The 27,906-nt window shown below is 39.3% G+C and overlaps 2 protein-coding genes and 1 long non-coding RNA gene across 3 annotated transcripts in view; all 3 read right to left on the bottom strand.

The window, feature by feature from the left end:
- The window catches only part of LOC146485312 (uncharacterized), an 85,331-nt gene that overhangs the window by 40,354 nt on the left and 17,071 nt on the right, over positions 1–27,906 (bottom strand). The window lies entirely within an intron of this gene.
- On the bottom strand, positions 21–18,169 carry LOC146485316 (hypoxia-inducible factor 1-alpha inhibitor-like). The gene is made up of 10 exons (XM_085103664.1): positions 17,942–18,169; positions 14,074–14,232; positions 13,268–13,473; positions 12,651–12,766; positions 6,336–6,486; positions 4,464–4,655; positions 3,204–3,299; positions 2,101–2,237; positions 970–1,381; positions 21–143 (listed from the first exon to the last, which is right to left on the bottom strand). Exons 2-10 carry the CDS (start codon positions 14,201–14,203, stop codon positions 93–95), a joined length of 1,491 nt encoding a protein of 496 aa, XP_084959790.1. The 5' UTR covers positions 14,204–14,232; positions 17,942–18,169; the 3' UTR covers positions 21–92.
- LOC146485315 (cilia- and flagella-associated protein 299-like) overlaps positions 22,362–27,906 on the bottom strand; it is a 12,404-nt gene continuing 6,859 nt past the window's right edge. The window contains exons 5-9 of the mRNA XM_085103701.1: positions 27,343–27,381; positions 25,954–25,992; positions 25,261–25,380; positions 23,523–23,597; positions 22,362–22,525 (exon numbers count right to left, since the gene is read on the bottom strand). Of these exons, the coding sequence (XP_084959827.1) occupies positions 22,427–22,525; positions 23,523–23,597; positions 25,261–25,380; positions 25,954–25,992; positions 27,343–27,381 (372 nt within the window). The 3' untranslated portion in view covers positions 22,362–22,426. The remainder of the gene's footprint in view (positions 22,526–23,522; positions 23,598–25,260; positions 25,381–25,953; positions 25,993–27,342; positions 27,382–27,906) is intronic.

Raw genomic sequence — 27,906 nt, 5'->3', positions numbered from 1 at the left:
TTTGGCCCAACAGCTATAAATAAGTTAACATTTTTCGCTTAGATGTCCGTTTTTAAGAGTATTTTTTTTATTCACTTCGGAATTACTATCTTTCATAAATAATCGAATCGTCTTGTTAGCAAATCTTCCAAGATCTGCTTCACCTGTAGGATAAAACAAAAGGAGAGTTTTACAAAAAGAAATAAAGAATGACAGTGGAAATTCTGTCCTCAGTTTTGTAAAGGGGCTCAATAGTCCGTACTGCATTAAAATGTTCCGTGTGCCTTACACCAGGCAATGAAAATACTTTTTACGACCATACTATGATGAAATTCCAGGACAAGAGAAGCTCCCTCTTTATTATTAACTCCAACAACCTAAACCTCCGTAGAGTCTAACGGCTTACCAGTAATGGCGAGACTTCTAGACTTGACATCCTTACAACCTATAAATTGCAAAGTCGCTTCGCACTTCCCACAGTGCGATCGAATTTTCACTTCTTTCTTAAGCAGCACACTGAATGGCAAGCTCGAATTATATTCATTCCAATTACTTTATTTTTATTCGGTTTTATTACTAACTGCCGTAGCAGTCCGCGATGGCATGTTAACAAACAAACAAACAAACAACAGTTCACTTCATGTATGTCGGTACTGAGCTGTATCAAATAGACGTTTTTAGAGTTGTAGCATTACAACAAGTTGTAAACCAAAATTCTACAAATAAACAAACAAACAAACAAACAAGTAAATTGTGAACGGAAATCTTTAGTTTGGATCTTTAAGGTGAAAGGTCTGAAAGGTGATTGAACAGTAGTTTAAACAGAGCACAGCCCTGTTAATTTTTGTCTTCTTTGTCGGTGATCGAAATAAACAGTAACTTAGAAGCAATCAGTTTAATCAATTATGGATTGATAGCAATTATTCAGAGGAAAAGCCATCATGAGGAATACCATTCATGACAATGATCACTAGTCGACTATTTACGTACCTTTTCATGGCTGAGTGTAGCTCTAAAAAGTGCCACTTCTGTGTCTCTCAAAAGCGCTAAATACTGAGCAGCAGTCAAGAATTTTTCTTCCTCGTCATCTTCTTCATTCTTTTCTTCTTTCTTCTCTTCCTCACTTTCTTTACCCTCGTAGCCAAATGTATTTTTATTTTCCTTTCCTTCAGAGTCCTCCTCAACACTTTTTTTAGAACCCTCGTCCATTAGTTCTGGCATTTCTTCTGGGTTAGTAGAGCTCTGACTTTCCGCTTCTGTGATTTCTTCGTTTTCGTCTTGGTTCCCTTCCATTTCTTTTTCAGGTTTATCACTTGTGGTATTCGAATTTTGAGAACTTTCCATATTATCGGTCTTGGTCTCGTTTTTTGGATCAAACCAGAAGTTCATTGATATGGTCTTACTGAAAAATACAATGAAATAAAAATTAAAATCAGCTATTAGAGCGCCCCAAATGAAAGACACCGACATTTCTCAGTTATGGTAAAGATTCAGGCATTCTCAGTTCTAATTTGCATAATTTGTATTTGGTGAAGTTTCACTTCCTCTCTAAGCCGTTGGAGCTGAAACTCCACGAAATCGCTTCAAATTATAAATCGACCCCCCCCCCCCCTCCCCCCCCAAGAACAACAATAACAACAGGACACGTAAAGAACTACAAAGGATGTTGGGTGGCAGCAAGACACAGAGCGCCATAGCTGACTTAATATTAAAGAAGCACCACCAAGCTTTGTGATGTTTCCTCAGATCTATCTGGGAACAGTATGGTATAATAGTCCCTTGCTCACCTGACTTTATGCTCCCATGGAAACAAGGTTTTCACAGCTGTGTTTTTCCAAATGTAATTTTTTATGGGAAATGCTATTTTTAGCTCCGTAACGTTCACATATTTAATTTATACCACTTTATTCTTTTCTATCGGTCTTGATTGTTTTTGGGCGATTTTTATTGTTTTATTTTTTGTAAGTGTTTCTGGGAATGTTATTTTTACATAAATCGAAGAGAGAACAAGCGGAGAACAGATGACATAATACCCTCGTCAAAACTACAAGTTTTGTCAAGTGGCCATCAGAGTAAATAAATGAAAACTGATCAGTTCGAGAATTTGATGGTCTGCATTACCTCTGGCTTTCGCTTTCAATGTAATGCCACCAGTAGTTTGGGATGTAGAGGACCTCGTCCGGTTCAAGGGTCACCTCCATACCTCTGATCTCACCAAACCGGGGAAACTTGTTCAGATCCGGTTTGTCGAAGTCAACCTTTAAAGAGAAATGAGAAACGAGAATTACGTATCATTCAGTAATGACACAGGCAAACTCGGAAAAAGAAATCTCGAATGCTCCTATTAGGAGTCGAACTTAAGACCTTCCGATTACTAGCTCGGATGCTCTATCACTGAGCTAATCTCGTATCCCGATCTCAGTCGTCGGATCGAGAATGTCGAAATGTGGGAGATCTGGGTACGAGATTATCACTGAGCTACAGGAGACTCGAGGGCGCTAAGGCCATTAAACTAGGAAACGTTGCTGGCAGATGTCAGCAACAGATGCCAATCACAGAGTGCACACAAGCACCAATTTTCGATCTCAGTTAAACATGCTCCAAACAGGGTGGAAACTGCATGTAAACCTTGTTCCCAGGGACTCTCTTCTACACTGGAAACGAGGTTGACTGCATGCACTGTCGAAATTGCATTTTAAGGAAGGTGTCTACTTTTTTTAATGCGCATACGTTCTGCGCATCTTGAGATACTCGGGTTTCCTATGGGTGGGGCCTACTAATATAGGGATATTATTGCGCGGTTGAAAACAGGAGCTTAGCCAAAACTTAGCAAGTGCTCTTGGTATTTAAAAAGAAAATTGGGTGTGACCATGCATTTTCCAGAGATCATAAAGCTTCAATTCGAAAAAAAAAACTCGAAAACTACTTTTTAGAATAACTGTTGCTTAATCATATCTAAAAAAATGCCCCGCTAATCCTAATTTTCTTTCTGGATTCCAGTAGCCCGTTCTAAGGCCTGCTTTTCCTGCATAGTCATAAATTGTGCAAAAATACTTCTGAATTAGGAGGGACCGTCCTTAAATTACAGTCACAACTAAAAAGAATCAAGTCCGTTTTACGAGATTAACACTGAACATTTGTGCGACCGGCTCGAATCCAGTTTGCTTCACGTTGTTCTTCGTGAATCTCTTCTACATCGTAATAGATAACTGCAGTTCGCTCACCTGCGTTTGTCGATCGTGTGGATGCCCAATTGGATAAGGGTAAAGATATCGAAAACAGTCCGGGCTAAACAGTATCACCCGCTTCCTGCCGAAAATCTGTGAATAGAGGCACAAGAAGAGGCACTTTAGTTTTGAGAAAAAGGTTCAGTTAATGACAAATTTCTGGTGAAGTCAGACTTTTTATTTTTTCATCAGCTTTATTGGACACATTAAAATAAATACAAGGAACAAAACAGAATACAAGAAACAAAATGACTGGTCCAAAGGGTATTATGCAAAACAGGACAACGAGACCCATGCGAGGCGCAACCCCTTAAACATCGTTAAAATACATGGGACACAGAAAAGTGGCCAACATACAATGTAAATTTAAGACATGCATGTTTCACTCTCAAAGCGCCAATTTGGCCCTGATGACCTTGCAGTTGATTCAACTCCTTCTGTGAGAGCCATTTAGGCCACAATATGGGGCAAAGAGCAAAATCACTTCGGCCCATTGTGGGACTCAGTTTAGCCCTTGGGTTTATTTCAGACCTTAAAATTAGAACCATTTGGTCCCTTACTGAAAAGAGTCAAATTAGCCTTCTAAGACCATCCCAGCCTTCCTCGAGGACTCATTTTAGCCCTAGGAAAAACAAAAGCGTTTTCTTTTTTTTTTAGCAACTTTGTTTAGACGTGACGAAAGTTAAAAGGTAATGGAAGCGTTCAAATGTCTGAGCTTCCCCCCTCCCCTTCACTTTTCTCCGACCCATCCTCTCCAGAGCATGAACTTATCGGTGTAACGTTTTATCATTCCGTAAGATTTTTACCATTCTAAAATATAAAATCACCTTTCTATAAGATTGAGGCTTGATTTACTGATAATTCACCCGTACGTTTTCAATCGCCTCGATTGCCGAGATACGTCATAGTTTCTAGCCTCTGAAGGCACATGATTGCTTTTAGGGAACTGAAATCCGCGATGGTGAATTATTGAATCTAAATTTCCCATTCGTCTACTATGACCCCATTCAGACTGGGCGAATCCCTTTGACCGGAATTCCCGTTTTGGACAATTCTATATCTTTTTGAAGAGCAAGTTATAAAATTCATCCGCAAACAATCTTGATCAACGTTTCATTGGGCAGGTAATTTTTTTCCAAATTTAGAATCGTTTTTTTTTTCTTTTTTTACTTTCTCGGAATAAGCTGTTTAACTTTGTTGGCTCATTTTAGCATTGTTTTTCATCAAGTAATTAAAACCAACTTTCATAATACTAACCTGAACATAAAGGTTTTCCAAGATGTCGAAGTGCGCAGGCGTCACAACATCCTGCATTCCCACCAATAGCAAGTTAGTTACCTCCTCGCCCCAGTTCATTCGCCTCACAAGATTAAGCAGCCAGGTATAATTAAAGGAATTGATGTCTTCCAGCATTGATTCGCTCACGCCGTCTTGTAGGTATAACATCGACTAAAAGACAAAGTCATGATATTAAACCTTTAACATACAAAGGCGATCTAGGATGCGATTGGCTTCATATCCTGGTAAACTGATCTAGCTTGCACGCATTTCATCAAATGCCAGCTGATTTGTTTGCAAACAAACAAACAAACAAACAAACAGCATTATAGCACAAGATGGAGTCCCTTAGGTCGTCCGTTTTTTTTTTTTTTTTTTTTGTTGTCCCACCGACCCAAATTTGTACGTTCCCCAGCCAACCTCGTTCCGATTTTACGAGGGGAAATACTTTGGAACGAGGTTGTTTGCCAGCAGAAGCTGAACGTTTCCTGAACTTCCGCTGGAAGTGATAGTAACCAATTAAGTTTATATTTAGAGCACTAATCAGTATGTATTGAATAACACTGTGTGGGAAGGTTCTTTAGATGTTTTAAACGAAATTGATCCCGTTGTAAATCAGTCCTGCATTTGTCAACTCATATGTTGTTCAGTTTTTTTAGTTGCTGGCCCTTAAGGTTCCAGTACTGTTTTCTTCTACCGTTTTTTCACTTTTAATATCATTACCACTATTATTATCATCACCATGGTCATAAATATATTTATCCCATGCCATGGAGAGTACGGCCAATCGGAAAGCTAGAAACCCGTTTCACATTCTGCGGTATGCAACGGGTAGTATTCCACGAAACAATCCCGTTCCTCGTTGCCTACACATTCTTCTCACCTTTTGTTGAAAGTCTCTTATGCATTTCATGAGCAGTATTTATATTGTTTAATTTTTTTTAATCAAAATTATGTACTTTCAAGAAACGTTGCCAATCTGTTTAATATTTTTTCATTGATTGCCTGTATTTGCTGTTCAAGCATTCAAGAGTGACGTTTTGTGTTAATTCTCGTGGTATACCGTGAATATCCCACTCGTGACTTGATTTTTTTTTGTAGAAGAAGAGTGTATACACACTCCCCTAAAAGCTCCTGTGTATACTAAGAAAAATCAAGTCACTCGTGGGATATTTCACAGTATACCACTCGAAATCATTGCATATAACTAGCTTTTTTTTTTCTTTTTTTTTTTTTTGCACCGATCGACAGACTGGCTCTGTATTGATGAAGCTACAACGATGGCAAACGTAGCGAAATGGGAAAAGTGATGCGTAGTCGAAAACAAAAGGGGAAAAACGACTTAAATGTTGAGAGAACAGTAATAAAAGCACCCTCATGTTACATGTTCTTTTATATAAGTCATATTGATAATATTAGAGATCTTTAGAATTTCGTACGAGTATCACTACGAATGCGCGATTTGACTTCTTCAAATTTTTAGCTAAGTACTAAGAAGAGATAAATCCCAGAAAGCTTCATTTGACTCGTTGTTGTTTTGAAAGTTGATAGCTTAACCCTTTCGCCTGATTCAAAGAAACGGGATAACCTACGTTTCGAGGCCTTGTTTTCGCCCTTCGACGCTCTAACAAAAACGTATAGTAAAATGACGAAGGCTACCTCGTCTTCCCGCCTCAATTCTCCAGGTTCACGCACTCCCACTTTTTTCTCTATTGGAAAAACTCGTGCTCGAACTCGTACTGAAATACAAAGGTTTCTAATGAGTAGCTGTCGGTGACATTATCTCAATTCAATTTGGGGTGGTCTAAGAATCATTTGAGTATCATTTAATTACTCTTTCTTGGAATATACCTGGAAATACGCTCGACTGCCATTATCAGCTTTGTCCAGGTCTTTCATTAACTCTGAGAAATTCTTGAAGTACAGCAGCATTTTGCTCGTCGGCGGCTTCCAATCCTTATAAGCACCTTTTATTCGGTCGTCATCAAAATAAAGGAATTTTCTGTTTGCAGAGAAAAGAAAAAGATGCGATAAGATGTTATGTCGAAATGAAGACGCTGCGGTTGGAAGAATATCGACAACGCCTTGCTCTTTGACAGTTTTAGAAATCAGCACACTGACTGTCAAAATGTTTACTAAGGTATCGGATGGGCCGATACCACTTTTTCAAATCGATCCGATACGAGTGCGATACTTTTTACCGATATTTGGCATTTTTTTACGATATCTATATTAATACCGATATTGTGACGTCATCATGCAAGAATCTTTGTGGTTCCTTGAGGCGTCTGTAATCTCATTCAATATGACAGAAAATGAACGGCTCATGTTATTCTCACTTCTTTCTTTGCGATCTGGACAGTGTTTTTGAATATCGTAACTCGATACAAAATTACCGCATTACTCCTCATATAAGAAGATGGCGAGGATAAATTCAAATTAAATAAGTCTGTGGCCTGCCAGTGCTTATGTACGTACCGTCTAATGAGAGGTACCAAGCAATTGTTGATCATACCGATCAAAAATATATATATATACCTTTAATTATATAAAAGGGACGCGTCGGTAAAATCCCCGGCATAGTAAATCGAACGTTCGAAAATCGAACTCAATCGAACTCAATCGAACTCAATCCGTGGATTGAGTTCGATTGAGTTCGGCAATCGAACGAAATCGAACACCAGACTTTCAGTGAGTTCGATTTCCGAACAAATCGAATTCAATCGAACAAATCGAACTCAATCGAACTCAATCCATCTGATTGTGTTCGATTGAGTTCGGAAACCGAACTCAATCGAACACAATTTAATTGATTGAGTTCGATTGGCTCTGGTAACTGACCTATACAAAGCAAGCCCAAAGCAAGCCCATCAAAGCAGGTTTTTCTTGTGCTTTGTTACAATTTATTCAATAACAGAAACCTCATTTATAAACTGTTCACGGCAGTTAAGAGAACAGAACAGAACAAAGCTGTCATTATTCCCGCGGGCGTATTCCGAAATTGTCGTACCCTTTCCTTTTTTAGCTAACTTATAATTCCGGAGTGACAAATCGAAGGGTTGCTTTTATGCAAAAATACAAGCAAATTACTAACCGCGACACAGGCAACGGCATACAGTATTTGAACCTTACAATCCACAGCGCATCTGAAGCCATTTCTGCGTAATTTCTTCGTTTACGAAAAACACGTGCGCTACACTGCGGACTGAAGTAACTCGAGCTTCCAAGATCTGGTTAGCGATTTTCAAAGCCTGTTTTACACAAATCACGAGTTCGAAAATCGAACGTTCGATTGGGTTCGATTGATTTTTTGTCTTTTCGGTGAGTTCGATTTCGTTCGATTGCCGAACTCAATCGAACTCAATCCACGGATTGAGTTCGATTGCGTTCGATTGGGTTCGATTGAAATTTAGTACGATTGGGTTCGATTTACTATGCCGGGTAAAATCCCAAGATTGTATGACGCTTTGCTTGGCCACGTACTTTGTTTTGTAATGAATCAACAAGATCGATTTGCGCGAATTTCGCTGCAATTGTATGATGAAAAAAATATTGGCCTGAATTTCGTACGATACGTCCTGTGCAGAAAGCTCGGAAACTAATCGGCATCCTTTTTGACCGGGCCTTGGCCTTTAGACCTACTAGTTGTACATTCACTTCCGGAACACAACATTCCCAGCTAATGCTTCTATTGTTTTGCGATAAGCCGCTGGCTTTTCAAATTTGGATAATAACTATCACTGTGTGGAAACGCGGGCACATATACAAGCATCTTGAAATGCGATCGCGTAATTATATTACGGCACTGTTTAGCGGGAACGAGAAGGAAGCGCGCCCTTCCGAAATTGTGATCGATCATGCCACGAAAGTCGCGTGGAAGTTCATTAGAGAAAAAAAAGGAAGATGCTCAAAGCAAGAAATAAAAGGAAGCGATTGCTAAGAGCCGCTAATGAAAGCGAAGCCGGACAGATGCGAAGACAAAACCTGAGAGACGTATTCTTCTGCTAAGGAATTGGCGCGTGTTAGACTGCAAGCAGTTCCTTTCTGGTCAGTCGAGATGGTGCGCTCACAGCGCAGCGAGACTGGAGCGAGGAGAAATAAACGCCTTTCCCCAAGCCCCCCTCCGCTCGTTTGCTCCAGTTTTTTCGCGCTCGGCTATTTCGCGCAACCTCTCGACTAACCAGAAAGGGACTGCTTGCAGTCTAGGCGCGTGTTAATTACGCGAAATGGTAGGCATTGAAACAAAGGAAATACAAAGGACAGAACCAAGGTAAGTCTCGCTTAGTCAAGAAGACGTAAGTTATCACAGAAGAGCATTTGCCTAGACAACCACAATTTTGAATATTCGCGCTTAACATAAACACGACCAACATGATCTTGCATTGTGCATCATCCGGGTTATTGTTCCGGGGGTAGGTGCCATAACATTCATAGTGTAGCAGAGCGGCCCTTAAAATTTATACTCCTGAACTTACAATGAAATGGAACAATCCATACTCACTTTCAGAACAGGGGGCACGACAAATTCACTTTGTGCTCGAAATGTCCAAATTGTAGATGTATTTTCACACCAGACAAAACCATAATGAGGGGACTATATAGACCACTTTTATCAGTGAGGTCAGTATTTTACAAAAGAGCAATAAAAAACACGCAACTATATAGCTGGTGAAGTAATGAAGGAAGTGACTATGAAGCAAACTCTTAAAAATAATTAAATGCAAAATAAAAAAATGCACAGCCAATGTCGTGGTTGATATCGGTGTCATGGTCTCGTGTAACAAAACAAATAACGCTAATACACCAACTCAGCCTTTAATTTTTTTATCCATCAGAACGGCGGGTGTCCCACCTGATACGGTCTGATGTAACGTAAAAAACGCTAATACAGCAACTCAGCCTTTAATTTTTTATCCATCAGAACGGCGGGTGTCTCACCTGATACGGTCTGATGTAACGTAAAAAACGCTAAAACAGCAATTCAGCCTTTAATTTTTTATCCATCAAAACGGCGGGTGTCCCACCTGATACGGTCTGATGTAACGTAAAAAACGCTAATACAGCAATTCAGCCTTTAATTTTTTATCCATCAGAACGGCGGGTGTCCCACCTGGTACGGTCTGATGTAACGTAAAAAACGCTAATACAGCAACTCAGCCTTTAATTTTTTATCCATCAGAACGGCGGGTGTCTCACCTGATACGGTCTGATGTAACGTAAAAAACGCTAAAACAGCAATTCAGCCTTTAATTTTTTATCCATCAAAACGGCGGGTGTCCCACCTGATACGGTCTGATGTAACGTAAAAAACGCTAAAACAGCAATTCAGCCTTTAATTTTTTATCCATCAGAACGGCGGGTGTCTCACCTGATACGGTCTGATGTAACGTAAAAAACGCTAATACAGCAATTCAGCCTTTAATTTTTTATCCATCAAAACGGCGGGTGTCCCACCTGATACGGTCTGATGTAACGTAAAAAACGCTAATACAGCAATTCAGCCTTTAATTTTTTATCCATCAGAACGGCGGGTGTCTCACCTGATACGGTCTGATGTAACGTAAAAAACGCTAATACAGCAACTCAGCCTTTAATTTTTTATCCATCAGAACGGCGGGTGACCCACCTGACACGGTCTGATGTAACGTAAAAAAACACTAATACAGAAACACAGCCTTTAATTTTAAATGGTATGATGTGACAATGCAGTCACCAGTGTTGCCAGGCATCGGTCAATTGATATCGATCAGAATGGTGGACACCCCCCCCCCCCCCCCCTGTTCCCCCCTTACATACACGCTCTAAAATAAAATGAAATAATTTATTTCCACAAGACTGAAGGTTATTTCTCCTTGTACAGTTTACTATAGTATCATTAATATGATGGAACAAGACAGAGGTATGCATATACATGTACATGTCTATTCTTTTCTTCTCACAACTCCTGACGCGCTTGACTTGTAGTGCGCCTTTTCCTCGCGTTTTGTGCTCGCCCGCGAAACACACACGAAAAATAACGCTTGTTCTGCGGGGCCAGTCTGGTGTTTCTTCTATGGAAAAGTGCGTGTGCATTTTGCTTCCGTCTAAAAGTTAACTTTGTTTCCGGTGCAAATATCGTACTCAATTTTCGGGTTCTTTTAGCCTCTTCGAAAAATCGCGAGACAATTAGTGTATCTGGTATCGCAGATTATAAGTGAAGAGAGACAAGTAGTCACAACATTAACAGGACCGCTCACCAAATGCCATGGGATCTGATAATTTTGTCCACATAAGACTCCCTTACCCAGCTCAACTTTTTTCTTACAAATATGATAATACTTTAAAGTAAATTTAAACTAATAGAGAGCAACTGTTTACTAAGGTAGTGCCATGAATATGCATATTCTTCAAGATTCACCATAATTAATGCATTTGGCATTGTACTGTGTTGACAATAACACTCGTGCGATCACTTTTTTCAGGATTTCACTCCCAAGCTCAAGATGTCTTTTTTTATGTTTCTTCTAACCGTGTCTCAAGGTGATTTAATAGCGCGCTTGATTTATGTCTGCCCTCTTGAATATACTCCGGGAAAAAGTTGCACTTCATTTCAGAAAACGTATCATTTACTCGATGATTAAATTTAGATCATATTCTTTTGGCATACAATTTTGTGGTCTCAAAACAGAATAATCCAGGAATGCTAGTAAATTCTGCACCACGTTACTCACACTAGAGAACGCCTGTGTCCTGTTATGCGCGTGATTGTTTCGTAATCGAAACCGTATATTTACTCTGTCAAGTCATTTGCAGGATTCCGTTAGAGCATTTCTTGCCTCTCTTTCCCCCTCATATCTTCTCTTTTTCCTTCCTCTCTTCTGCATTAACCTTTCTTCATGAGTATCTCTGCGCCAGTAAATGGCCCGCCTTTGCGAGCTATTTTAGTCGGCCGCGTCCGCCATTTCGAGTAGCGCAATTACATTGTACATTTGCCTTATTTGCATTTACTCTAATTTTACATCACATTTTTATTTCTTGGCACTTCTTGATGTGACATGTAGTCCAGATCATATTCCTATACCCTACCTGGTTTGTTTTCGATTTAATTGCATCCTCCATGACATAAAAACGGATTACGACACCTTGCAAGTCCCAAAAGAAAAGAAACCGGGTGAGTCTTAATTTGAGGAATGTTAGGAATGCTAGTAGATTCTACTAGCATTCCTTTGCGGAACTTACAGTCGAGCCCGCCTGCGTCTAGCCACGCAGTCGTCTTTAGGGGATTCGTATTACCTCCTCCCCACAAACGCCGTTTGTGGGGAGGAGGTAATACGAGTCCCCTAAAAACGACTGCGTGGGAGGCTAGCCTGCGTCCTGTCATGACAAACGAGCAACCAAGACCGCGTAAGTTACAGGGCGGTAATGCTTCCTTCGAGCACAGTGCAACAGCAGATACATAAAAAGAGAAAGAAAATTGGCTTTGGGCACAGAAAACCGCCTTCAAAGCTGTCACGTGAACAGTATTGAAAGGGATCGAACCAGCCGATATTTGTCATAACTATCGAATTTTTCAAGGAAACTCCAGTATCGATAATATCGAATATTTGGTATCGATATAGACCCACCCTTAATGGTCACCTACTGTAAGAAACTAGAATACTCAATGTTTCATTAATCAGTGGCGAGTATAGTGGGGGGAGTACGTTGGGGGGGGGGGGGGAAGGGGGTGGAACCCACCCCCGAACCTTATTATTTACAAAACTGAATGCAAGGCTGGCACTACGGGAAAGGGCAGATTTCTTAGTGGCCAATATTTCGACTAATAGAATTAGTCTCCCTCACTTTTGCCGTAGTGCCAGCCTTGCATTCAGTTTTGTATTTTCACGTTCAAGTGACGCCTGACACGAGGTCTTTCACAAAAGAGATCCAGCAAAATTACCAGCAAGTTTAATTCCTGCGTTGTGTGGACCTCTGCATTCAAAAGTTTTTCTTATTTTTTACACCAGGATCAAGACCCGTAGAGTCAAGGTGCCGAGATATTTTGTTTCAAGTACAGAAGGATCGTTGAGGGCTTGAGAGCAGCTACCTCACCCCCCTCCCCCTATATACCTGAAGGTCTGGATGTGCCACTGTTGATATTTCATCCTGTTGGTGCTGAAATATTTTCCGGCTAACAACTGGCCTTACCTGTTTGTCGAGAAATATGCGGTGTGATTTTCGTCTTGCAGGTTTTCCACGAGGTATTTGATGGTCCATTTCATAGCGGGCTTGTGAAATGTACAGTTTTCCAGGACCACAGGTAACTGCAATAAATCATTAATTGAAATTGATTTAAAATTAATTACACGCATGAATCGCTCAAATTCTTCTAAAATATGTAAAAAGATGCACGGAAGCTGGGGCGGGTGGATAAGAATAAAATCGAATTAAATCGTCGGAGTATGGGGCGGCCTGAACCATTTGCAAAGTCTTACATAGTTAGTCAGAGGACAAGAGAACGAACAACAGAACAATGCTCCCAGCCCTAAAAAAACAATGCAGCTGCAGGTTATAAGGTCCAGTGAAAATAGACCTTTTCAATGGTGCATGTCTACTGCGGAATATGTCATCCAACACTCACCGCGTGTAAGAATTTGTAACTCGTACAGAGAGTATTGTTAGAACCTCTGCCAATTAATGGGTTGAAATAATTTCCTCTCTTTCGTTCAAGAATATAAGGCGTATCTCGCTCGAAAAGTGATCGAATCCGATGGCAGGGAGGAAATTTGAGTGCAATTGCTTCTAGTATGTTATAATCATCTTACCCCTTCCTGAAGAAATTCCATCGCTTCTTCATCGAAACAATTTCTTCGCGGTATTGGATCAACTGGGAAAGTGTACACTCCCCGGAAAGGTGAAATGTTTGGTAATATATACTTCTCTTTTCCCATATCTCCATCTTTATCGCCACAACTATGTGACGTTTGTTCCTTATTTGGTGCTTTAACATTTTCACAGTTTTCATCAACACCTGTACAAGAGGAAAAGGTGAGTCAAGGCAACAATTTTAACCCAGTAGATCATAAACGAGTAAATATATAGTAAATATCGCTAAATCTTGCTGATTTATAATGGTAGTTTCTTTTGAAGTGCACATTTGCGATATCTGGGCGTTGGTCACAGTTATATAATGGCAAGAGACTATGATAGTCTCTTGATAATGGTTTATAATAGGCCTGATCACGGTTTTCGACGCCATTTTGACGAGTAGGCAAACACGTCTTGAAATAACAGTGTTTGTATGGAAATCCGATGTAAAATGATTTTCATAAAACATCGCTTCTGAAAAATTCATGAATTGAAAACTTTTGTCACTAGGAAAAAAATTCAAGAAATAAAGCTAGATGTTGCTGATTTGCTTTCCATGAACAGTCAGAAGAATTAGACCATTTCCGAGTTGCTTTGAACCTCATTATGAAAGCGAGGCTAAGTGCAAAGTTTTTGTTATGAAAATAAGTTTTCATTCATATGCAAACAAAACTAATTTTCATATGAAAAGTTTTGCACTTAGCCTCGCTTTCATAGTGAGGTTCACAGCAACTCGGAAATGGCCTATTGAGTGGTCTCTAACCTGAACTGGAACAAGTGACAGGATCTTGATGGTCACATGACGTCATCTGGGTGGCGGTTGTGTCACAAAGTAGTAACAGCAGCCAGACAAGCACCGTTGGCACGGTCACTCGAGTTGATCTGAATTTCATCTTTGATGATACAAGTCAGTGCAAAGTAGCTGAAAACATCCAACAAGAAAACGATTCACATTCTGTTGCTTAATCTCTAATGTTTAATTAAGCTCTGTTGCAATAAAATAAAATTTTAAAAGAATTAATAAATATAACATGGCAAAAAAGAGCAGAAAAAATATTCCGACTATAATTAGGATAAAAAAAATATAAATTAAATATATGATTGGATAGCAGCCGAGGAAAGTAATTTCTGTTTTTCGAGCTGCCTTTTTTCTTACACTGGTAAGGAAAACAACCGAGGACCAGCATCTAACACTTTCTTAAAAATATCCAGCCGTCACGAACAAGGTAGGTTATGAATGCCCTTTGAAACAGGGAAAACTCTAGGGGTGTACATTACGCTAAATAGGAAATATTTGGAGTCATTAACGCATCTGTGAAAGAAAGAACTTGATATTATTACAAAAAAATAAGTATTAAGAAAAATTTTGTTGTTCAGTTGCCTTGAACAGGACACAACATAATCCGTTCAACTTTGGTAGAGAATTAAACTTCAAATTAGTGTTTTAATCCCGCATTCTAAATATACATACCGTGACGATGGCTGCCGAGCGGGCAATAGGACTTTAAAAGTATTATTCTACAAAACGTTTCTTTGCGCGATGGAAGACTAAACTTTCTTCATAATTCAGTATAATAGGATTTTTTTTTGCCAATAAGACGAAAAAAAACTTGTGTTTTTTTTTTTATTTTCGAAGTTCAGTAGTTTGAATTTCGAAAATTAATTACTGGCGGTTTCCGCGAATTAAACTGGCCCTAAATTTAAGCTGTAACGTGATCAATTTTAAGGTGGGCTTGAACCTTTACAATTTTTTTCATTAATTGCTTAAGGAATAACAGGAAAATTTCATCCGCCAATTTTTAAGGGCCGTTTTTCACTTTATAAATTTTAAACCGTACCCTGCGAAAATAAAATGGCCATTCCAGTAAAGTGCCTCCTTTCTCATTGCTCTAAGATCAGATTTTGCTCCAAAAGTAAGAGGAAAAAGTTGCTGATGATTTAATTGGCCGCTCAGTTTCCTCAAGTTTTACCAAGTTTATTGCTGTTTTTCCAACACATAAAGTGACTCTGACATCTTAATAGAATGGCTGGCATTAATTTTTATTAGTATTTCGTTTATCTGCATTCAAATTAGCCCTAGTAACCTCCATCTTGAGTTCAAAAATCAAAAGATTATTTTAACTTGAGCGAGGCTAGTAGAGCTATTTGAATGCAGACAAAAGAATATTAAAACTGATGACAGCCATTTCTGCATATGGTGATCTATTTAACAATTATTCCACGAGCGCGCGTTAGATATGAGATGATAGATAGCCAACGAGGCGCGTAGCGCCGAGTTGGCTATAATCATCTCATATCCAACAAGCACAAGTGGAATAATTGTTTTATTTAAAAAAATCAAGAAATATTGCTAGATCTTACAGATTTCGCTGTGCAAGAACAACCATGGTATAATGGTACCATGGTATAATTGTTCATATACCATGGCCTCTAAGCCAATCAAATCCCTCGAATTGCGTTATACAATGATTCAGTTTTTAATAATGGCCCTTAATGAACAACACCTTTGAACATATCAGTTTTATTAAATAGAGTGAAAGCTGCTCGCTAAAAACAATCCTCAACTTGCCAATGTTCTTTGCTAGGGTTTTTGTAATTCGGTTTTATTATTTTGTTTTTATTTTATTGTTATTTTTTATGAGTATGTACTAAGCTGCATTATAAATCACGAACTGGTGTTTTTTAACACTCTGATTTTAATGTTGGGTTTTCGCTACGACGTCGATTTCTCACGCAACATTCATCATGCGCTGAAACCAGCTGGTCTTTCGAAAGAGACATTCGCAGCATAATCCAGACAGCCTAGGTACAAAGACATTGAGCTACGATGCAACTGACGGTCGCGCAGCTAGCCGGAAGGGGAAAGCCAACTTCGGGTAACACGAAAGACAAGCCTAATGAAGGGTTATTTGGTTTCTAAGGAAACTGTGGTGTTGTGTCGGTGAGGAGCAGAAACGAATGTTCGGTTTATCAACAGAGTCGATAAGGTGATTTGGCCACTGAGAAAAAACTTAGAGTGCTGACGTTTCAAGACTTTTTAATAATAGCCGTCAGCTAGCCTAAAGCCGAACAATCACGAATAAATTAGCTGTTAGTTGAATAAAATGTTCCATCACATTTATTCCATTGCGCATAACGAAAACACTTTGAAAAGATCGACGCCTATCAGACTTAAAAACAAAAATCTGCAATTACTTAGCCCTGAAAATTGCAGAATGCGCTCGGATCGACTATATTGTATGAAATGGAAGTAAAGTTCCGCTATGATCCTAATTGATGCACTCTTTTATTATATTTTTTTTTTGGCTAATTTTGAGGCTAAAAAACTTTCTTTTTTTTGGTAATTTGAGCGTTAAAAGTTCAGAAGATGTTCTTAAGTTACCTGTTATAGTATTTCAATAAATATATGCGGACGTGACCAAGACACCTATCAAAAAGCAATGTGTGCCGTATAGACTGCAGTTTTACGCGTATTATTTTACCCGTAATTATACTGTTTATTTTCAAAACATTTGGTCATGATCAAAAACAAAAATGTTCTTAACTGGACTCTCAGCCTGGGTAATGTTCTTAGGATATTCACAAATCTTAGTTAATCTCAGCCTCAGCGTTCTAATAAAAAGGCCGAAATTAAAGTATCCTCCGCACGGTAAAGGAGAGAAGAGAACTTCTCCCGACTCATTGTAATCTGTTGACTTGCGCTTGTTTTTAATTTGCGAATCCTTTATTTCAAGCGCTTGTTTTGCCATAGGGCTTGAATTACAAAGGCATCCCTCCCCATGCAATCGGATGAATGAAACTGTCACATGAATATTTAATTTATGGCTATATATGAAAAATAAATTTTACAGACTGCAAAGAAAGTTCATTAAAATCTTAATGTCTTGGAGACAATTCTGATGTGCTTTCATTGTTTGCGACGCGTTCGGAAATAATTTTGACGGTGCGATATTTTTTCCGTTTTCAAGCCCATGCTTCCTTCGCTAATATTTCACCTGCCTCAATTGTCCTGTACGTTTGTGCAATAAAAGGGACGCGATTTTTTGATATACATGATAATCAACGATGTTAGTCTATAATATGCCATAAATAATAAATCAAATAGGTCGCAGTTTTTACCCCTGTTTTAATACTACACTAGCTAGGAAGCCCTATAACATGTCAGGATGATGTTTTTAATAGACTCATGATTCAAAGCTAGTCCGTTAATAATACTTATCGCACGTTCGACAGGGCCATATATGCAAATCTCACACCTGATGTTTTCTCCATAAGGCGTCTTATCCTGAAACGATCTAGCAAATGGACGTTGAAATGTATTGAACCGTTAAATTTCACCCAAAGTAATAGAGTGAAACTCCGAATGAAAAGGGAATTTTTTAAGTGCTTTTTTTGTAGATCGAAATCGAAACTGATTTGTCCGGTGTGAAGAAATAAAACGACAAAATAGAAGCAATAGATTAATGGGTGTATAATCAATAAAATCAAGAAGAAAAGGTCGTAAAATTTACGTACAATATTCAAATAAATTTTAGAGAATTCGACGCAGGACAATATTTGTGCCGCTTCGTCTCCAGCAAAACTGGCTGTCACTTTAGTTTGAAGTTTCTCGAAACAACAAAACAGCTTACCTTTTGGACGAAAATGAAGAAAGACTAATCCACAGTGCTTCAGAGTATCGCCGTATGCTTCGAACTTCTAAGCTTCATACGCGCTAACACGCAGAAGGGAAATTTTGACAAATTTGGTCAGTTGGCTAGCTGGTTTTTCCTTAGCCTTTAAATGGAAGTCGGAACTAGCGAAATTAGCATGGAAATGTGGCGTTTATACGCGCTTTCATTTAAATAAGACTTGATGGTTAATTTCTTTATTCTAAAAGCGCTAGATATTGACAGATGTCACTTAAAAGCGGAATAAATGTCCATTAGCTCAGGAAATAGCGCTCTATTCTTGTCTATTGTGGAGGCCATTTCAAGTATGGTCTGCGACTTACTTAACGTCTGATTGGTATAAGGGAGTATGGCTTATCAGAAAAGAAATGCTAAAAGATGTATTTTTATGTCAGTTCCTGCCAAAAATAAATAAATAAATAAATAAATATATAAATAAACAAACAAAAGCTTTGAATCTTTAAATTGTCAAGTTGACCAACAAGTTATTAGTACAAACCCGTTGTTTTGTTTGTTTGTTTGTTTTTTGTATCTTGTTTTGAAGCAAACCGTGCCAACGAGAACATTTAAGCAAAATTTTTACTTAAGGACGGTGCCTACTTTTGTTACTGTGCATACGCTCTTACTCGGGTGTCCTATGGGTGGTGCAGTACTAATGCAGGAATATTTTTGCGCGGTTTAAACCTATGCGGAGAAAGCAGAACTTTCCAGGCGTTTTTTAAATCCAAAAAGAAAATTGAAGGTAACATACCAAGCATTTTTCAACGATAATAAAGCTTCAGTTTGGAAAAAAAAAACCTCCATACATTGCTTTGTATTTTACCGCTTTTTAAAATAATTGTTGCTTAATTATCTTTTAAAAATGCGTGGCTACCCCCAATTTTCTTTTTGAATCTCAATATCCATTGCTAAGATCTGCTTTTCCCGCATATGATAAACCGCGCAAAAATACTTCGGTATTACTACGCACCGTCCCTAAGGCGCTGTTTCCCCTCCGTTCTTAGATTGTTTTATGGCCTTCAGTTTAAATGCGTATCTGTAGAAGCTAGCATAATTTGTTCTGTTCGGACGGTTTAGCTGCAAATTTAAGTTGCTGAAAGTTTTAGGGAACCGAATTTTATTCCCAGAATTTACGAGATGTCATTGGCTTTACGAAAATGCTAGCTAGCTGATCTTTTTTTTTTTTTTTTTTTTCGCATTTTTGACGACGCCGATTTCCCCTTCGAGAAAGGAAGGAATTCGTTTTCCAGTTATGGCATTTTTCTTGGATGAAAAATTTAGACTTTGAGAATCAGTAAATGGCACAGGCATAATCGGAAAAAAAAACCCTAGTGCTCTTATCAGGAGTCGAACCTAAGACCTTCCGATTACTAGTTCGGATGCTCTACCACTGAGCTACAGGAGACTCGTGGGAGCTAAGGTCATTAAACTACAATGCGGGCTAAAAGTGCTGGGACAGTAAACGCAATAGCAGCAAACTTCGCAGTAATTCCCCCCTCCCCCCCAAACAATGTTGAACTGGGTGGGTTGAGCAGACGTTACACAAGCAAAATAAGTGTCGATGTTCGCTAAGATCTTTTCAACATTGCCTGGGGGAAGGGGGGGAGGTGGAGCTGTAGGTAAAGGGTCATAATAATGACGGGGAGAGTAAAACACGCAAATTTGAAAGGAATCCAGCAACTGTCCCAAGGACATCTGTCCTCCATTGTCTGAGGTTGACTTGGGGAGAGGAAATAACAACTACCCTGTATTTGCATTTAAGACCCTGTGAAATATTGTATCCTGCAATGGAAAATGTGATACTGTTGGTAAAATCGGTCTTTACGCATCGCAAGGTACGTCCAAATCATTTCGTCAGGGTACATTGATAACAGACTTTCAGTATAATTATTTGCTAAAACATGTTGATAACAACTTCCTGTTTTTAGTAGGTTCTGGTTTTTCAAAGATATCTGTGTTTTTGCTTTTAGGAGATTGAAAACACTCATAGGATGCACAGTTTTAAGGCAGAAATAACAAGTTACCCTGACAAGGCATGCGATACCCCTGGCCTTTGGCTTTTTTTGGCAGCCCATTCCTTCCCAGGCCCCGCGCGTATTAACTGTTATAGGCATGCGAGGCATCTGCTCTGGCTGAAATTTTTTTATTTAGAAGCGGGAAGGCAACGAATTTGAACCCTGCGACCGGTTCTTTTGCTTGGATTGGGGCTGAAGAGGCGGAGGTAATATTTGTCAATGATTTTCGCTGGCACCCACAAGTCATCGCCTGGGCGGATCTTCTACAGGCTTTAGAAGGTGACATTGTTCATTTACCAGCCCCGAAAAATGTCTGCAGCAGGGATATAGAACTTGCCGGAGATACCCCGTTCTTTGCGACATCTGATGCGCCACTTGTTTTGGTGAAAGCCGGCTCCGCCGACCACGGAAATACGGAAATGATGAATTCTCGATGGGCGTTTTTTCACTTTTGGAAGCAAATCCCACAAGCCGAGCAAGAGGAATTGCTTCCCTGTGGCTTTTATTTTGCCAAATTTATTTTAGAAAACGCCGTTAGAGATCACAGCAATTGATGTACATGCCATGTAATTGGCTTGATGCGTGACTTTCAATGGTCGTTTACGTTTCAATAAGTGTTACAGTTCTCACCTACAGTTCTCACCCTCACAAACTAATTTGTAGATGCTTTGGTTGTACACACGGCCACAAAATATGCCTTTCAGTTGTGTTTGTCATATTTTCATTGTAAAGGGCATGTTTTAGTTGAGAGGTTTACCTCACTACACTATTTCTTCAACAGTTCTCGCCTTAAAGGGATGTTTGAAAGGATTAATTTAATTACATTTCCTTCGCTGTTCAGGGCGAGAACTGTTGCAAATAGCTTGGTGGCTTTACTATTTACGCAGCAACAACCACAGTGCATTAGGAACAAACGTTTCATTACCGTTTAGACACAGCCTGATGATGACTCAGTTTTCATAGCCGAGAAATTTCCACTTAAGTAGCCGAGAACTGAACGGGAGCATTGTAAATTGAACATTTGTAGATCACGACTCGGTGTCACGCAATCTATTGTTATGTTTGTATCGGCCGTATGTTCGTAGATACCACGCTAAAGCCTTCTTCTGAGGGACTATTTCCTGTGTATAAACCATTATACTTGCAGGCGTTCCACCGGAAAAGTTAGCAAGATACGAGCTATAACTATATCAAGCGTTTTCTTTAACGACAATCATTTTCGAACGCAAAATGATTACGTCACACTCACGAACTGCCTATGTTGAGTCCGCCCGCACGTGCTTAAACTTAGTGAAAATGTCCTGTATCATTGCACCAAATATATCATACTACCTTGCGAAGTTCCATTCCGAGGTTATAATGAACTTTTCTTCACTCCTCACAATGCTTGGGCTACTTTTGTGCGAGGAGTGATTTTCAGACAATGCGGGCTAAAAGTGCTGGGACAGTAAACGCAATAGCAGCAAACTTCGCAGTAATTCCCCCTCCCCCCCAAACAATGTTGAACTGGGTGGGTTGAACAGACGTTACACAAGCAAAATAAGTGTCGATGTTCGCTAAGATCTTTTCAACATTGCCTGGGGGAAGGGGGGGAGGTGGAGCTGTAGGTAAAGGGTCATAATAATGACGGGGAGAGTAAAACACGCAAATTTGAAAGGAATCCAGCAACTGTCCCAAGGACATCTGTCCTCCATTGTAGGTTCATGGGACAAAGAGCATCCGAACTAGCAATAGGGAAGGTCTTAGGTTCAACTCCTGATAGGAGCACTCGGATTTTTTTTTCCCGAGTATGCCTGTGTCATTTACTGATTAATACATCGTTTTCATTTATCCACCAGGCTTAAAATATTCCATCACATTCATTTATTTAGACTTCGTTTACAACTAAATTCGAATTTTTGAGGTGACTAAGGTAGACTTTACAGCATTTCTTATAAAAATTGGCTACCAATCTATAGTAGACTGCGAGCAGTGTCTCTTGTACTCGAGAATCCATGGGAAAGAACGCAAGATATTTGATGCGCGAGCGGCAAAGCCGCGAGTAGCGCGTGCGCCGGAAAGCGAGCTACTCGCGGCTTCACCTCTCGCGCGCTCGATTCGCGCTTCGAGTGTCTTGCGTTCTTCCAACGGATTTTCAAGCAAAAGAGAGACTGCTCGAGTCTGGAGAAATGTTTAGCCCGCCCGGTCAGTTATCGGGACTTTTGACAAACGGCCCTAGGTCTGAAACGAGGCACTTTGGTCTGAAACAAGGATGGGATGAACAGAACCGGCGGGCAAATCCCACCAAAAATTCGGAGGGGTATCTATCCCCCGCCCTTGAATTGGAGTGAACACACCGTTAGTAACGCAGGAACGACACAATGAACTTCTAATTCGACACACAAATTTATTTACAAGTACATTGTTCATATTTACAACTTTATTTCCAGTATTAAGTCTTCCTCCGAGTGATGTGATCGTAAATCACCACCTGCGTGTATTTTGCTGTCTCTATGGCGATTCGAGCGGAATTATCGCCTGGTGTTATCGCCTATTGAAGAAAACAATTAAGGCACTCAACATGTATATGTGGGAAATGTCAGTCTTAGACTGTTCACAGTCCCCCTATTTTTCCGTGGGATTCTCGAGACTGGTACGCTTCGATGGAGTTGCCGCCATCTTGGTTTGTATAAGCGAGCGCGATCTCGGGGGGAGAGTGTCTAAACTACCAAGGGGAGCAGGGGTAGGGGCTGGCCCACTCCCCCTCCCCTCGGTAGTTTAGACACTCTCCCCAGATCGCGTTCGCGCAAAATGGCGGCAGCTCCATCGAAAGCTACCAGTCTCAAGAATCTACGGTCCTCTCTACGGAGCCGTCCTCATTTTGTTTCTGTTTTCGCTTGGATAGGAAATGTTGGAGCGCTGGCTACTAGTAAGTTTAGGCCGAGGAGGTTCGCTGCTTTGCGTTCATGCGGGTCGAAACTTCGGGTAAGGAATACCGCGAGCTTTGCAGTTTACCTGTTTTCTGAAGATGTGAAACAAAAGTTGGTCCACAGAAGCGACTTCAATTACATTTTAACCTGCCCACATTCGTTTCCGTTTGAAAACGCAATCTTTCTTCATACTTGCCCTGTTTATAATGCTACAATCAAGTACGGTAATTTGAGCGTCACGGCAGCTATTTCGTAATAGCTAAATTATACGGGTTTTGTGTGGGAGAAAAACGTTTCCTATTTGAAGGCAAAATTACGAACGATTTTTGAAAAACATTTACCCACTTGAACTCCTTTGCGTGGCCATTTGTGTTTTGTGTCCTTTTTGAGTCGATTCATGGTGATTCCAACTAGTTTTATTTCCATTTTTGTTTGCTTTTTACTTTTCTATACTAGTAACAACCGAACACGTGTATTGTTACTGTTAGACATCCATTCGAGTTCTGATTGAAAACAAGTCAAAACATTCTTGGGCAAAGATTCTGGAGTGGAGTTGGGGGGAGAACAGTGTACTATACTTTAATCTTCCTTAAACGAATACAGTGTACTATACCATACCTTGGGATCTACGTTGAGTATTTTCCGATCTCTTTTGTTCTTAAAAAGCAGGCCTGATGGATTTTCTGCTATAACCTGAAATTGAAATAAAAAGAGAGCGAAAAAAAAAAAAAAAAATCAGATGGGTCAACCGCTAAATAAACGAACGAACGAACGACCGACCGACCGACCGACCGACCGATCGAACGAACGAACGAATGAACGAACGAACGACCGATCGACCGACCGACCGAACGAACGACCGATCGAACGAACGAACGAATAAATCGATTGTGTATAAACATCACTTCACTTTAACAAACATGTACGCAACAGAATCTCCTGTTATTATCGCTACCTGATCAAGCATTCAAGCAATGAGAATAAAGGAAATACACAGATATCTAACTACATTACAGCTTGTAGCTTGTAAGCTTGAAAGGGGAAGTATCATGGGGGTTTTTGATATCTTTTGTTAAAAATAATGAAATAAGACCTTCAATGGGCTGCCAAATAATTCTAAAATGACGAGAGGAAAGAAATCAACACAATTCTTGAAAGGAACAACTCGTGATCTGTTCTAGCGCATTTTGGAAACAAAAATGCGAGAACTTGAAAAACATTAGCCTAACATTTTTCAAGTTTCAATCCATACCGGCCTACTCTGTCTCCGGCCAGAGCGATAATCGACAGTTTTATTGCACTGGGGTGATAATTTATAACAAAACTGGACAATTATTTCGTTTTTCTGCTGACAGACAAAACATTTTTGGGTTTTGAAATGACAGCAAATTTGCGTGATACTTCCCCTTTAAAGGGTTAAGTTAAAATGCCCACTCATAATGCAATCCAATACAATGCCCCTTGAGTAGTAAAGGGCCAGCAAAATTAAGCCCCTTTACTGGATTATAGGTAACTCATTGATATATGTGTATTATAAAGTGACGTCACACAACGGCGACGGCAACACCACAAAACAACAGGCAAATGAGCAAAAACAATCGCGCTGTACGTGCGTTTTAAATTTCGCCACATTTCTTTGCCGTGCTCTGCAAAACAACAACGTGAAATGACCAAATTCAAGGTTGTGTGGAGAACGTGAAAATGCGACGGGGAATTTTTCATTCTCTTTCTTAACTTGAACACCACTCCTACCAATTTGGTTCCTGGGTAGTTCGTCTTTTGTGTAGAAGTTGAACGAGTTAAAATAATCGCGAAGTAGCACAAATGAAATAGTTACATTATTTTTCAAGTGACTTTTTCGTTGGTGTTGCCGTCCTGCATTCGTAAGGTCCAAAATAACTGTCCCTATTCTAATCCTTTTAAAGTTGCTATTAGACAGATTTAGCATCGCCTATACATGAAAAGCGAATGGCGAAATTGACCACGTGACCACGATTTTCCCGCCATTTTTTCTACGTGAAAACAGGCTATTTCGCGTTTGCCGTCTACGTTAGAACTACGTATTAAAGTATTTCTTCCTTTTCTTCCTTTCCTATTTGTTGAAAACAAGTACCCCAATAATTTTTCCGGCAAGTCATACTAGGGCAAATTAAGTCTCGTGTTTTAAAATCTTTCATAACCCACTCCTTACCGGACTTTTCTTCATGAACTCACCACAGTGAGTCGCAAAACAGCTTCACCGAACCTCCAGTTAAAGTCAAAAGGTTCACGCTATGTTACGTGAAACGTGAAACGATAAGGTGACGTTCGCCGTCAGTTCACGTAAACGCGATGCTAAATCTCTCTAGTATTCTACCTGGTAATTTGGTGTGGGATTCGAGGTTGCAGTCTGGGTTTCCCAATTGTAGAAACTTAAGTCGGATGGCCTTGGCAGTAATCTCTTCCTTCCAGTGAAATATGGTTCAAAATCTTCCGTCTAAGAGAAAAAACAATTCAGTAAGAGTTACATAATTATTCAGTTGGATCTCTTGTAAATGAGTGGTCACGTTACACTGTGTAGGTTGCAACGAAGGTCACTTGACAATTTTAAACACAAGAAATAATTTATGTATGCATAGCACTAAAAAAAAAAAAAAATTAAAAGACCGTCAACATTTTTTTGTATGGTTTAACTGTTTCAGGATAGTCGTGGGTTAGGTTCTTCCCAGAGATTCGCACTTCATGACATAAATACGTGTTAAATGAAAGAAAGATCCTCGCAGGATTCAGGCTTGAATGGGATTCGAACCCATCACCTCTGCGATGCCGGTGCAGTGCTCTACCAACTGAGCTATCAAGCCAACTGGGAGCTGGTCATATTGTGAGTTCGTCATATACCCGTGAAGGATTGAAAATGACATTAAAATTCATTCATTAGAATATCGTTTTCAGTGGAATGTCAAACACAAGTTATCATGAAATATTTATTCATTCACTGCCACATTAAAAGAAAAAAGGTTTATGGATTTGGGTTGTTATACAGCACACAACATTACCAATAAATTCTCACCTTCAAGCGATGAGCAAAATCAATGTACCCAGAGATTTCCTGTAAATCACATAATATTATTATGAATGGAAGTTATTAAATAAATAAAGATATACATGTAATATTTATTTCTATTAAAATTATAAACTGACTTTGGGAAATAAGTTCACATACAGTCAACTTTCGCCCTGCGGACACCTCGCTATTACAGACACCCCAATAATACGGACAGCAGCTAAATCCCCGTCAAAAATAAATTACAGATGTTGGACACTAATTACTTGCAGTCCCGAAGGTGTCCCCAATAAAGAGAGTTGACTGTATCCGCAACTCTCCCAGATTTCATGTATCTCAAGAGTCTCACAGCTCTCTTAGCAAAAAACATACCCTAGCTGTATAAGAGCCCAGTATGTACCTACCCTATAATGGGGCTGTAAAATGACATGGTTACAGCCCTGTTACAGCTCATGAATTGACACAGTTAACAAGGCTATCAATCTACCAAGTAGCGACCTTGTAACATTACAAATCTCCTGGTCTTATATGAGTTACCACATTTCTTGGACAAAAGTGACTTGCAAATTTTCCAGTTTCTGAATCAACTAAAACTTAAAAACCCAAATTTTTCTGAAATCCACAGAATGTCAGTTGTTCAAATCTTGCATGGGTGCATTTTCAGACCTTTCACCTATTAATCTGAGTTACAGACGGACTAACAAAAAAAAAAAAAAAAAAAAAAAAAAAAAAAAAAACTCGAGGTTATTGGTACCTCTCTAAATCCCCTGGCCTGAGCAATACACATACATTGTATTTTACAATTCTTTAACTAAATTTTCTTGTTGTTGAACAAGGACTGCAGTGATGAAAAGGGCCAACCACTCCCTGAACAAATCTCTAATTGTTAACAATAAATATTTACAAAAAGTGAACTTCCCAAAATTGTAAGAATTATAAATAAAGCCGCCTATTTTAGCTCAAGGTACGGATTTGAGAATTGATCATAGCCCAGCTGCTCCATTTCAGTTCAAAGAGTGGATAACTTTATCCAGCAGATAATTTAATCGCTATCCAGTGGATATAAAATGTACTCTAACTAATACATTTTACATTTTATCTGCTGGATAGCAATTTATCCACTGGATATCCACTCTTTGACATCTGGGTCTTAAACTGGTCCATATATTTAAGACTCTTGGATTCAAACAGTTTGCTTTCAAATATAATAACTTTACCATCTAATTACCCCATACCATGGAATTTATTTCAATCAGTCCCCAAGAGAGCTTAATTATGTGCCTTAATGCTACCAATTGTACAATGTTAAGTGTAGATAAATATTAAGTACATGTACATGTATAACTACAATTAAATTAAAACAAATACAGTTGTACATGTAAATGTGTCAATTACCTGTCCTCTGGCATTCTTGTCTCTGATGAAAATGATTGTCTATATTAAAAGACATAAACGTTTTTTACTAAAACGTCTCAAAAGGCAACTTAATTAAATTTCCATTTGAGACTCTTCAAGTGTATAATTGAAATCAAATCTTCATGTTGTTCTCGTATAAAAATTAAAAACATAATTCCTTATCAATTTTTCTTCCCTGCATTAAAGGTGTATAAAAGAGTCAAATTTCACTTCAGTTTGGACACAATACTGCGCAAGACGGCAGACTGGGGATAGGGCTGTAACGTCAATACAGGAACTCTGGCCATTTCTCTGCTCCTCACTTGTTTTTCATGTGCAGAGGAAGAAAACTGTGTGGATTTTTAAATGGTAGTGTTTGACAATTCAATGAAGCTGTACTGGCTCAATCACGATGGAAGTAACAATATTCACATTTGCGAAACAAGTTCTGTAAATGAGAATGATGTATTAATCAGTAAATGACACAGGCATACTCGGAAAAAAATCCGAGCGCTCCTATCAGGAGTCGAACCAAAGACCTACCGATTACTAGTTCAGATGCTC

This window comes from Pavona decussata, unplaced genomic scaffold (genome assembly GCF_977016875.1).
Source record: "Pavona decussata unplaced genomic scaffold, jaPavDecu1.1 SCAFFOLD_27, whole genome shotgun sequence".
Taxonomy (NCBI): Eukaryota; Metazoa; Cnidaria; class Anthozoa; order Scleractinia; family Agariciidae; genus Pavona; species Pavona decussata.
Note: the sequence above shows the minus strand (reverse complement) of the source record. Positions and strands in the feature narration are given on the sequence as shown.